The 13,628-nt window shown below is 42.3% G+C and overlaps 1 protein-coding gene across 8 annotated transcripts in view; it reads right to left on the reverse strand.

The window, feature by feature from the left end:
• The window catches only part of SPATS2L (spermatogenesis associated serine rich 2 like), a 152,324-nt gene that overhangs the window by 11,432 nt on the left and 127,264 nt on the right, over nucleotides 1-13,628 (reverse strand). For all 8 annotated transcript variants that reach the window (XM_069488255.1, XM_069487915.1, XM_069488454.1 and 5 more), the window contains one exon: nucleotides 3,789-3,847. In XM_069488255.1, coding sequence (XP_069344356.1) covers nucleotides 3,789-3,847 — 59 coding nt within the window. The remainder of the gene's footprint in view (nucleotides 1-3,788; nucleotides 3,848-13,628) is intronic.

A 13,628-nucleotide genomic window follows, 5' to 3' on the forward strand; every position in this document is an offset into this window, starting at 1 on the left:
AGTGTTGGGATTCATTTTACATATAGTCTCATTAACATTTCAAAGCCTTTCATTATGAAAAAAGCCTTAAAACTTGAGATCTAAAGCCAATATTCTTTGGAGGCGAACATTTTCACCTCAAAAACATCAATCACAGAAACCAAAAACAAAAACAGATCAGATCTTAAGATTCATTGATCCTGTAATTTAAAATAGAATAATAAGTATCTTTTGAAAGCATCGTCCTTTCAGAAATCTGCAGAGGGAAATAGTTCCATACAGCTTTAGGTTTTCACTGCATTCGGGACCTAATTCATATTATTTATGTATTTTTATTTATTTTTTTTTTATTTTTTTATTTTTTTATTTTTTTATTTTTTTTTGTTGAGACAGAGTCTCACTTTGTTGCCCAGGCTAGAGTGAGTGCCGTGGCGTCAGCTTAGCTCACAGCAACCTCAGACTCCTCGGCTTAAGCGATCCTACTGCCTCAGCCTCCCAAGTAGCTGGGACTACAGGCATGCGCCACTATGCCCGGCTAATTTTTTCTATATAGATTTTTAGTTGTCCATATAATGTCTTTCTATTTTTAGTAGAGACGGGGTCTCGCTCAGGCTGGTCTCGAACTCCTGACCTTGAGCAATCCACCCGCCTCGGCCTCCCAGAGTGCTAGGATTACAGGCGTGAGCCACCGCGCCCGGCCTATTTTTATAAATAGTATCTGCTATGCTGAAATCTATTTTCTCAATAGAATTTATAAATTCCTTCAAGTTTCTGGAACACATTGGAAACTTGCTCATATTATTTAAACCATGGAACACATTAAGGCTCCTCAAATAATATTCCTCAGCAGAAAGTGTACTTAAAATCCGGGAAGGCCAGGAGCTGGAGAAGTGGCTCTATAAGCACAAAAATTCTTTGAAATCCTTTTTATTCCTTAAAAATTCTCATGAATTTTGCATTCTGCTTCATAATATATTTGTGTTCTCATTAATACAAAATAATGTTTTCTTCCCATATCTCTAATAAACTTGACATTCTAAGAAGTGCCTACCTGGGCCTTGGCTTCGCTGGGTAGACAGATAAAGTTTGAGACCCGAGCACTACAACATGCTTAGTTTCTTCATCTGTAAAATCTGTAAAATGTAGTAACTATACACACCTTGTAGGGTGACTGTGGAACTAAATGGAATAACATATGTAAAGTGCTTAGTATAGTATACTCAAAAATGCTAATTATAAATATCTATAAAGTGAGATCTGTTCATCTAGAATATACTTCCTCTTTTTTGCAATTACATTAGTGTTCACTAACATTGGATTCCAGTCTATAGACACTGAACTGATTAAATAGTTCGTTTAACAAGTATTTATGAAGGCTACAGTCTTTCCAGCATGTGTTAGGTGCCATGTAGAAGCTGATGTTATAATTCAGGAAATATGGTTTATACTGGAAATGGAAAGTGTGAAAAATACACACAGAGAAGCAAGTTCAAGATGGTGGTTGTGAAGACAGTTCTATAGCTCAGTGGCGAGAAATTCCATAGTTCCTTCTATCTGTGGAGAAGATGTAGTGCTGGCAGGCATGTCATTTGAAGGATACAGTAGAACCTCCATTTTTTGACTGCAATATGAGGGGCTTGGACTAACCTATTTACTTTTTTGCACACATATTGTGTCAGGCACTGTGTGCTAAGGAACCTCAGACTTTGGGAAGTCAACAAAATGATTCAAGATCACACAGCCAGTGTTGGAGGAGCTTGGATTTGGGATTTGGACTCTGTTCTAGTTGCCTCCAAGGCATGCAATTGGCTTTCCCAGGGCTGAGAGCAGTTCTAAAACCAGGACCTGCAGCACCAATTACTGAAGTTAGGTGAACCCTGCCGGCCAATCTAGCAGTTTGGGGAATGCAGGCTCCACATTTATCCGTTTGCTGTTTATCCTGGTCTCTAACAGTGCTAAATACATAAGGAAGCCCACAGTGAGTGTTTACTGATTTCATGAGTTTTAAAATTGGAGATACTCTCCAGAGATGCTACAAATTCCACAGGTCTTGGCACCTAACATTGTTGTCTGAAGAAGAAAGAATGAGTACATGCAACCTGAGGTCCTTTGTTAATCTCTGAGAAAGTGATGTGCTAGTGACTTTCTATTTTGGTGCCAGAGAACCATTTGTGTCTGTGTTGGTTGTTAGCATTTTTATCATTAGGACGTGAAACTGAAATAAGCTATACCTGAGAAAGAGGGACAATCCCAAGTCATGTGTATAATCCACTTTTGCTGAAGATACCAATAAATTTCATAAGAATAAAATAATTTCACAATCAAAGAGATTGTGTAACTACCTAAATTGTCCACAGCATCACCCTGGATCACATTAGTTTCATTTAATAAAACTTGCTGTGTTTTTGGATTGTAAAATGTTATTTAAACTTATTTTGAAAATTGTGTAACAAAAATAATGATAGCTATTTTCCTTAAAATGACATTTTTATTATGGCTTAGGTCCAGACAAGAAAAATAAAAAAGAATGAAGAATTTGGTCTGATGTTTCATTCAGGTAAAAAGGAAGATACCGCAGTCAAAGGCAAAGGGATTTAGCTGGAATCTGGTTGGGGGCACACACTACCATTTATCCAATTCATGGGATAAAATCTGGGTAGGATGAAGAATTTAAAATGCCAAGGAGACAATGAATGTAAAACTAAATCCCAGCTGAAAAATATGGTCTCAGGGATCTTATTAACATATAGACTGAATTGAAAAATAAGAGAGGACTCAGCATGTCCATGGGTGGCTTGATGTTGAATCTAAGTAATCTTGTCTCTGTCGACATTTCCATCAGCCTATGTAAGATGGTAAATCTCTACTACTCAAGTAACTTTCCTACAGTGGAAAGATTTAGAAATAAACATAGAGAAAATAAAGTAAACCCAGAATGTTGATATTTTGTGTTAAATTTAGAAAGTTAATTTGAGGGTGTTCATTATTTAAAGAGAGAATTTGGTACATTAAGCAATCTGACTTGTGATTTCAATTGAAACCACTGAATTGGTTTTCTTTTGCAGTTTTAAGTTGGCAGGTGTCAGCATATCTAATGAAGTTTGTGAACAGAATTGGAGTATTTTAAGAAAACATTGTTTAATAGATCTCCAGGTTTGAATTTTTAATCTTGTAAGAGTTGCTTAAAAGCTCAGGAATACTTTGCTTGTTAGGTTTGTGAGTTTGCCTTGTCAGGCATCTGAAGTGCTTAAGAAATCATATGTATTAAATTTATATATATATATAATTAAAAATGTTGAGGGGAATTTAAGTAATTAAGTTTCAAATGGGACTAATTTCTTAGGAAAATTTAATTTGATAAACTTGAGTTAATTGAACCTAAAAAAAACAAGTAAAAATGACTATATAAATAATATAGCAAGATTTATAAGTTGCAAAGGCTTAAAAACTAATGTCTTAAGATTAAATACTAGATTCAGTGTCATTTTAAACCCAATTAACTATAAATTCTTTATGTGCACAGAAGGTCCCTTGGACTTTAAAAAACTCAACCGACACATACAATGTACTGAGTGCCCATTCTGCCATGCACTCAGCTCTACACGGTGGCTGCTACCACTCTGTCCTTTTGCCAGATGACATAACTGAGGTTTCCAGGGCTAAGTGACACATCTGAGGTAACAGAACTCATGAGCCAGGATCTCAGTGGGAATTTTTGGACCCCACTCAGAATCCAGTATCAGTGTCATCTGACTGTGGATTGCTTCTGACTGGGAGGCTCCTAATCAAACAACCATGTGTCTACTTACTGGCTTCTTCTTTAACTTTATCCATTTCTGCCATTAATGAAACTTCTTTGTCAATGATGCTGGGGAAAAACAAAAACAAAAACAAAAGCAAAGAATGCTTAATCAAAGATAAACTTTTAATAAGCACTGGAAGTAAAAGAAAAATTATTTTCATTAAACAAAATACAAAATTACCATAAATATTTCTATGCTACAATGCCAGCAGCACACTCTGCCTCTCCAAAAATGAGGCAACATGGAAGAGATGTTCCCAAGGCTTACATAGGGACATCTGCTGATTAAATCATTGTCAACAAATCTAAAAAAAAAGTCGTTCAGACTCAGAACTGTGCTGCTTTGAATTTAAATTTGGGGGTATTTTTGCCCTATACATTCCAAAGTTTCAAACCAATGTAATAAGTATTTGACAAGCTGGCACTTAGGTCATCAAAGATTATAGTTCCCGAATGTCTCTGTGCTCCATCCTCAGGGTTCTGTCGGGGAGGGAGTGGGGGTGGGCCCAGTTCTGATGCAGATGGTCCTGGGACCATACTTGGAGACACACGGTCTGGGTCAACCCACCCGCATGCTCTGCCAGGGGTCTGCATTTCTCACTCTCCCAAAGACGCATCTCAAGGTTCTAATGAACTTTTTCCTGTTATAGTTCATTTATCTTTTAGTCCTTTGAGAAGGTATTACCTGCATGAAGTTTCTCTCCAATCCCATCCTGACCCCTGGTCCCCTAGCTCCCCTCCCAGAAGCATCATGACATTCCTGACAGATCCTTTCACAGATTTTTACGGGGGGAGGAGTGAAGAGAGAGGAGCCAGCAAAGAGGCTGGGAGCTGTGCGGGGTGGAAAGCCTGGGGAGAACCCTACTGGTGGGTGAGCACAGACGTCAGGGGCTCTTTTATTTCCACCACACATATTTTGATATATATCTCTAAAACATAAGGACTTTCAGGTGACCAGAACCAGATTATTTACCATAACACCTACAAACAGTCACAATGATTTCACGTTACTAGTTATCTACACAGTATTCAAATTTCTCCAACTGTCCCATAAATCTTTTTTTAACAGTTTGTTTAAACCAGGACCTAAATAAGGCCTGTTCATTGCATTTCGTTGGTTGTCTCTTCAACCTGTTTTAATCCACAGGTTCCTTTCATCTGTCTTCTCATCTCCTTTGCAACTTACTTGACTTGTTGAAAAGATCAGGTTATTTGTCTTAGGTCTGAATTTCACTGATTATATCTCCACAGTGTTATTCAATGTGTTCTTTTGTATTTCCTATAAATTTGTCATTAGGTGTAGAAATTTGATTAAATTCAGATTTGATTTTTTTTTTTCCGGAACACTTTATGTTGTATACTTCCATCAGCACAAACATAATGACATAACAAAGTATTCCTCCTGAAAAAACCTGAATCTAATCAAATGTCTACATCTAATCACAAATTTATAGGAGATACTAAGGGTCTATCTTTTTTATGATGTTAGCAGCCACTGATAATCATTGCCTAGATTAATAGGGTTTGAAAAATTGAGATATTCAAATTCTGTCACTCCTTCTTCATTTATTTACTGGAATTCTTCCATACAGAGAAACTTTCCTTATCAACTATCTGGTTATCATAAAGTACAGTTTGTATAGGTAAGGCAGGATAAATGCTTGGTTCTCTCCTTTTATTCATTTTCAAAATGACAGTTGGTTCCTCAGTATCATTCAAAGGTAATCAATGAAAAGTTTTTTATTGGTTTGCATTGTTTAATTATGAACTCTTATTTAACGTGCTTCAATACACTGCAGTTATCATCCTTATTACTCCTTATTGTTCCATCAAATGGACTTTTATTTCTCCATCAGATGTACTTTTAAATTTAAAGTGTGTTGAAAATTCATTTCCCCTTATGAATTTTGCAATATTTGTCAAGGTCACAAGTGATTTCTGGGATATATCTCTAGCAGTTTGGGGGCTCGCCGGCGAGATGGTGTAATCTAATTGCTTGGAGAGTAAGAACTGTGTGCCGAGAAGCTCAGCTCTTCCCAACCAGGAAATCCTGGTGGAAAGAACTGCTGTGTGCAATGAATGGCAAATTCTCCAGAACTGGGCTCTGAGCCTCGTCCAGCAGCTATCCCCATGACGCACATGGCTTCAGGTCACCGGATATGATCACTTTGGCGTAACCAGCACATCAGGACACCTGTACCTTATTTATTGACATTACACAGGTATGATGTCAATGTGTTTTAAATATAGGAAATGCATGACACAGAAAGGTGTATGGTGAGAAAGAAGTCTTTATTCCATCTCTGCCCCAGCTTACTCAGTTCCCCTCCCTGGAGGTCTGCAATGCTACAAGTTTCTTGCATATATTTTCAGAGACTATGCATCAACCAGTGTATATCTGGTAATTGTATGAAATGCTGGGTTGGGTCAATAGGCTTTGTGCTCCTGTGATGACAAGGTATATTTAGCTTCTGTGTCAAGTTAACAAATGTAGCCATAATAGAGGCAAGTGTGCGTGTGTTTTTAAAATTTTTTTTGCAACCTTCTTAAAGGGGACATTTCCATCTTAGTTTAGGAAAACAAAGGCTAATAGACAAGCTAGTAGGGAGATAATGTGAGCGCCTAGAGATTTGGAATCAGGAGCCCAAACCACAACTATATGGTTCAGCTACTCTGCCTAAGAAAATGTTCTGGATTTTTACCCCCTACAGAAATGGGAGAGAAGAGAGAAGATTCAGCAGGAAGCTTGGAAGCTGTGTAGAGTGAAGGCCCTGGGAGGAACCTCCAGTGGTGGGGTGGGCAAGAGAGCTTCTGGGAGAGGGTGTCATACGTGGGGAGTGCTCTGAGCCGCGCTTGGGATGCCACAGCTCCGCTTTGCTCGGCATGAATGGTTTGAACATGTGCGGGTGCACTCACATGGAAACTGAGGAAGCGGCTGGGCTTCACGCCTGGTCAACGCAAGGCTGGACAGATGGGAAGAGGCACAGCCTGAAGGCAGAGTGAGTGTGAGAACGTGAACCCCCACCTCCACCCCCAGAACCAGCACAGGTCTGAGGGGGTTTGGACTTCTACAGGCTGTGGAACAGGAGGCCACACAACTCACTTGGAGTGTAATGGGCTGGGCGACCCCAGCTGACCCGTGGGCCACGTGGTGGTGGAGCTACAGGTCACGTGACACTTGCAGGTAACCTGTGCTCCATTCTCCACAGCAGAGCGAGGCAGGGCTGCGTGAGGTTTGGGATGGTTATCCAGGAATATGGCGCAGAGAGGACTAGAAATGGGAAGAATGACAAAGCATTCGCTCATTCAACCATGATTTGCTGAGTGCCTGCCATGTGCAAGGCAAGGGTTTGGGGGTTGGGGTTTTAAAAAAATAAAGATTCCTTCCATCCTTGTGGAGCCTACATTCTTCTTGGGAGAGCTGAGGAGAATGTGAGAGGCCCTGCCCAGACTCACTGGGGAAACAGTGAAAAACACAGAGAGGGAAGAAAATGGTGATGGCAAGAAGAAGAGATTAGGATGCCCCTCCCCCAATCAACTAGAAGGCTTCTAAACAGAGTCCTCAGGTTTTGAGAGCAGCACAGCACACAACTCAGGGAAATAAGTGCTGGTGACACAAGTTTGGCCTGTCCTCAGATGTCCAGCGGGTGGGGGAGGAGCAGACAGCATCACAGCATGCAGCCCGGAGGCTGGGATTCCCGCAGCCTGTGTGCGGAAGGGCCTTTGCTAATTTCTTTATCAGCTACAAGATCACGGTAACATTTCTGTTGATTAAATTTGTTAGCACAATTTTGTGCCCCGAGAGTTTACAAGATGGACATTTGGGGCATAATACATATCTCCAGGTGTGACACACATTACACAAAGCTGGGTATTCATGCAACAGTCAGTGCAGGACTCCTGGGCTAGCAATGGGAGGGATGAAGGTTTACACAATAGACTGCTAATCTGCTTATGCACACACTTGAGGATGGGGAAAAGCCTGTGAAGTTGGCATCAAACCATGCTTCCGTTCCTCTGGGTATTTCAACAAAGATCGACCTCGAGTGTCTTAGTGACTCCAGCGCTGCTATCTCCGTATAACCGCTCCCAAACGCCTGTGCACGGTGGCAAGCCAGCGCTCTCTGCCGAGTCAGGACCTGCTCTGCGCTGACGAACTGAGGGAGACCGAGATCAGAGGCCAGCCTAGGCATGTAAACTGGACCCTCCCTCAAGAATCTCAGTGAGGTGGACCTGCGGGTCACTTGGGCTTTGCTGTCAAGGGAAGAATCACTGTGGGGAGTGGACGCGGAGGATGACGCCGGGAAGGCCAGCCTGTCCCTGGCAGGCTGTCAGACAGCGAGGAGCCAGCCCTACATCAAGCTGAGTGCCGGACTAAAAGAAGGGTCAAAGAGGAAGGACTGTGTCGAAAACCTCCCAAATGCCCACAAAGCCTGGGCTGCCTGGCTGTGTCACATCGAGCTTCAAGAGTAATTTCATTGGAGCCATTCGCAGGTCCTGTGGAATCTTAGAGGTGCCAGGACAGAGATATGCTCCGTCCGAAGTGTTGCTTGATGACAAACAACTCTACAGCCTGGATAAGGACAGAGGTGCTTGGCAAGACCCTGGTATGGAGCTATCGCATCTGGGGGTGGAGGGAGTTCCTTTGAGAGGGATGACATCAGACAGTGGAGGAGTCACAGAAGAATCACAGACAGTGTCATGGACCACATTCCTAGTGGGGAAGCGGAAAAGTCACACACTTGCTTTCAAGGTGCACCCGTGTAGACACTTATCAGCCCTCAATTGCCTCAAAGTGAGAGCTGACCATAACTAACACTTTCTCAGTGTGTCCTGTGGGCTGGGCACATTAGGTAGCATGCGGGTGCCTTACTGGAATGATCTTATTTACGCTTCGTGACACCCCAGGAGGTGTGAGGGATGCTCTCTCCTTGCTACAGGGGCCTTGGCACATGCCCTTCCCTCTGCCTTGAAAACAGCTCTCCTCTGCAACCTCGCCTTTCTTCATCTCATTAACTCTGAGTCTTCTTTCAGGTCTTTTCTTATTAAAAGGATTTGTCCTGCAAAATTTACATTCAGTCAAAAGGCCGCACTCAAGGATCCAGAAGGCCGCATGTGGCCCCAAGGCCACAGGTTCCCCACCTAGCATATTCCTTTTTCTACAGCATAACAATAATGAAACTTCTTAACTAGTACATTGTAATGCTTGTGCATAAATCATGTTTATGCAAAAATTTATACAATTGTGGCCACTGACAGAATCTAATCATTTGAGACATAAGATTATGAATAAAAGTATAACAATATTCACCAAACACACAGGGTTTTGCTCAGAATCAAAACAGGTAGTTTGCATACTGTGGTGGTTTAATTATTGAAATTTGTGCTTCTACGACTAATCATTTGAAATTCTAAGTTTTGAATGTTTTGGCTTTTCAACAGTGCTCCTCAGTACTTGACAGAAATACATAACTCTTTACTTGGCTTTTCACTGGGCACTAAAAGTTCTCCACATGGTTGGGTAAAGCCCTGGGCAGGCACCAGACTTAAGGCACATCGAACATGTTCTACGTGAACAGCTCACATGAACCCCACGCTGACCTCACCTGTTTCAGATGTGCCCTTATCGTTCCAAAACCATCTCTTCTCATTTTATCCAAACTGTCTGGATAGTAAAATTTTATTGTGTTGCCATAAAAAAGCTTTTTATTATCAAAGCAATAAGACATAAGGAGAAGGAGATTACCATGGCAAAGACTTCACAGTTTGTTATATAGTTAATCACAGAGATAAAGTGTCTTTTTATAAAAGTTTCTGCCATCTTAATTCCTTTCTATAAGGGACTAATAATAGTAATAATAATGAAAAGAGCCAGAAAGGCTCTTTAGTAGTAGTACATTTATCGTTTTCTGCACTGTGAAGACTGTCTTTAAATTTGGAGACTAAGGCATTGAGAGACAAGCTTGGGAGCTTGGATGGGCCACATCCAACCCAGTGTTCTTCACAAGAAAGGTACGTGACAGGGAGGCGGCCACAGGCCCTCAGTGGCTGACAAGCTGGAGAGAGAACCTGCAGGTGTGTTTGGAGGAATGAAAGCAGAATTTCAAACAGAATTTACAGAAATCAATCTGTAACAGCAGCCAGCGTCAGATGCTAAAGAGTTAAAACGAGGCCACGCTCCATGGCCACGGCATTTGCCTGGGGCAGACTGGACTGAGAGACACTGCCCATCCCACACAACTTTGCTTCAGGACCTTCTTGTGGATAAAGCGCTTCCGCTGGAGCTTCCTTAACTCGTCACCTTCCTGAACTCATCATGTCAGGAAGGAGACAGAAGCTGCAGCAGGGCCGCGGGAACAAGAGCCTGGATTTCCCAGCCCCATTACACAGAAAGAGAAGGAGGAAGGTGCTGGGGAGAAGGGATGCTAATGGCACGTTCCAACCTTTCTGGCCTCAACCAAACAGGTAAAGCATGCAAATGAGCGATAAGCCCTAAAGCCAGGCTTCCCTGCACGAAGGATTTCCATTTCTTTCACTAAAGAGAAAAGAGTGGTAAGAAGACATTTCTCGGCCGGGCGCGGTGGCTCACGCCTGTAATCCTAGCTCTCTGGGAGGCCGAGGTGGGCGGATCGTTTGAGCTCAGGAGTTCGAGACCAGCCTGAGCAAGAGCGAGACCCCATCTCTACTAAAAATAGAAAGAAATTATATGGACAGCTAAAAATATATATACAAAAAAAAAAATTAGCCGGGCATGGTGGTGCATGCCTGTAGTCCCAGCTACTCGGGAGGCTGAGACAGGAGGATCCCTTGAGCTTAGGAGTTTGAGGTTGCTGTGAGCTAGGCCGATGCCACGGCACTCACTCTAGCCTGGGCAACAGAGTGAGACTCTGTCTCAAAAAAAAAAAAAAAAAAAAAAAAGAAGACATTTCTCCCCACAGTGGGCTCTGCCCCTTATTGTTGCATAGGAGTAAGAACTGGGACCAACCGCTCGGAGGAAGGCCAGCTGGGCTCCTGACAGCCCACAGTGCCCACCCTGTGGGCCTTGAGCTGGGAGCTACCTCTGCCCTGCAGTAGCCAGCAGGAGGGAGGAGGTGTGTCCCTTCCACCCGATGAGAGGATCTGCCCACTAGGTGGAGGGTACGAAAACTTCCTTTGTACACTTAAGGGGTATTGTTCTGTTCCCCTGGGCACCGACCCTTTGTAGTTCAGCTCCCCAAGTATTACCAGCAGTTCTTGGGCCAAGGGCAAAACTAGTCAGGGGTTTCAGTTCACCCATTTCTGAACCATTGCAGCTGTCCACAAAGCTTCTTCCCTGGCTTGACGGCCACAAGGCCACAAATGCATTAAGACTGTGTGTGGTTCTATATCCCAGGGTCAGGAGGAGCTGCAGCCCCTGCAAACGGTGCCCACGCTCTTGCATACTGCCAACTCCTGGTTCTTCCTTTCTGTTCTGCTCCTCATCCTGTCCCCTCTCCTGTACTCTGTGTGGGGGTTACCGGTGTCACCCCTCACCCAGTATCCCAGACTCCTTTTCCTTCCCTTTCCACATGAAGTCTACCCCAGAAATGTCTCTCGCACTTAGCTTTCCTCTTCCGCTGTCTCTGCCTTAACCCTGGGCTCATTATCAAGTCCTTGGCTACTATGTTTGTTTGCTTACTTATTGCTACAGTGCTAGGACTCCTGGGTCTATCACCTTCCACTCTGTACATTTTTACATTTAGGTTTTACAACTGGAAAATAATAATAGAATTTTTTTCTGAATGCAGCAGTGTTGAAAAATTGATCTTTCTAAAGATTTCCTAATTCCACGATGTTATCTGGTAAACATACAAAATTCAATATACATGTCTGTAGCATGTAGACTGGGGTTAGGGGACAGCCCTTTGAAAAGCTGCCTACTGATTGTGACTATAAGGGAAGGAAAGTAGCGGTGTCTCCTAGCACGGACCACGCTCAACACAAAAAGCAAAGGAAAAATCTGTCAACGAACGTCAACGAACGTCAACAACCGCACTCAACTGCCGATCAGGCTGAGCCCATTTTATTTCTATTTATTTTATCAGAGGGAATACATTGTATTAACACCTCTTAGTCTGCATATTTTATATTGGAATCGTACAATGATTTGAAACCACACTAATGAATAGTCCTTTGTACTGTCTGAGGTGCTCTTCTGGAATGAAACATGCAGATTTAGTGTAAGGACTAGCTCCCAACACTTATAAAATTCTGGAGTTCTTCAAAAAGGACATAGTTAATTAAAAAAAAAAAACCACAAGGATTCCTTTTTCTTCTTGGAATTCTTAAGATGACAGAATTGCAAAATCCTGTAAAGTCTATAAATCCCACAACACCAAATGTTCAACTGAAAAATCTGTATTCCTCGTATACCTCCATTTAGAATTTTACATATGACTTTGCTTAATACTAGAATTTTTTTTATCTTTACCGATTACTACTTAGTTTGGTCTCTTTCCAGGGAGATCACTATTCAGAAAAGTAGCTTAACTGAATTTCAGTTTCTATAACTATAAAAATGATATGACTCCTCCCCCCACTGCTACCTTTTTAAGCTACCACCTGTGGAAAGAAAAAGCAGAACTATTCTGTCTGCGGATGCTAATGGTCTCATAGCACAAGGATACCATTTAAGGAATTGAGTTAACATTCTGCACTTTTTACGTCATTTTACATACTCATTTAAAAAAACTGGAAAATATAGAAAGCAGGATAAAATGAAACACATTTCAAAATGAAACAAAATAAGGCAAAGCCCCTTTTGTCTCGTACACAAAATAGAGCCAGCCACTCCGAACACTCTGCTGTATTTCCTTCCCAAAAAACCTGAGGGAGAAGGGGCCTCTGCAGAAGCCATCATCGTTGCTGAACACGAATAACTTAGGAACTGGAAGAGACTGGTGTGGCACGAGAAGTACCAGAGATGCTGGCTCACGTCCGACTCAAGGCAGGCTCCTGACTTCCTTGGCCGTCATGTGAAAAGGCGAGGGGATGTGCTCTTGTTTCGGGCCACAAGGCTCTTTCCCCACTGCCCTCGTGAGGCCCTCCCCAGCTCAGGCTTCCAAAGTTTATTAAATATTTAAATTTTATGTACTCATTTTTTATTCCAAGAAGTAGATTTTTCTAATCTTTAGTATATAGAATAATAGTAGCACACACACATAATTTATAAATGAATTTTCTGATTTGAGGGATGTGCTCAAACTTCATTTATAGATGGAGTGAGACCCAGGGAATGTACTCCTCCCAGAGCACATCATGGTCTTCCGCGCTTCTGGTTCCTTGTGTCATTTTTTCTGTGTGGAATCTTCTTTCTCCCTTCTCCATCCAGCTCAAATGTCACCTCTGCGATGGAGCCAGGGAGGGCTGACTTTTCCCTCCCCAACACACAGCTCCTTTCCAGCTTGCTTCTGTCTGCACCCACTAGACCTTGAGCTTTCTTAGGAAGAAGATTGTCTTCATTCCTCTGTCTTTTGGGCAGTGCTTCTTCAAGTGTGGTCCCCAGACACACACATTCGTACTCACTGGACTCATTAAATGAGATTCTTGGGCCCCACCCCTCACCCATGGAATCAGAATCTCTGGGAATGGGCCCTTGTGCATGAGAAAATTTGAAAAGTACCTGCCTGGCACACATTCATCGACCCATTAAATGGATGAATAAAGAAAAGGGAAGAGAGCGGTAGAGAGGCACGGCAAGATGTGAAAGGGGACGGAGAGCTGTTTTGGTGGCAACTGTGGCCATTCACAACCGGAGATCCCTTTGTCTTACTTTTCTCTCCAACAGACAATAAACAACAGTGAAAGTTATGTTGAAATATCTGTATGT

This window comes from Eulemur rufifrons, chromosome 1, assembly GCF_041146395.1.
Source record: "Eulemur rufifrons isolate Redbay chromosome 1, OSU_ERuf_1, whole genome shotgun sequence".
NCBI classification, from domain to species: domain Eukaryota; kingdom Metazoa; phylum Chordata; class Mammalia; order Primates; family Lemuridae; genus Eulemur; species Eulemur rufifrons.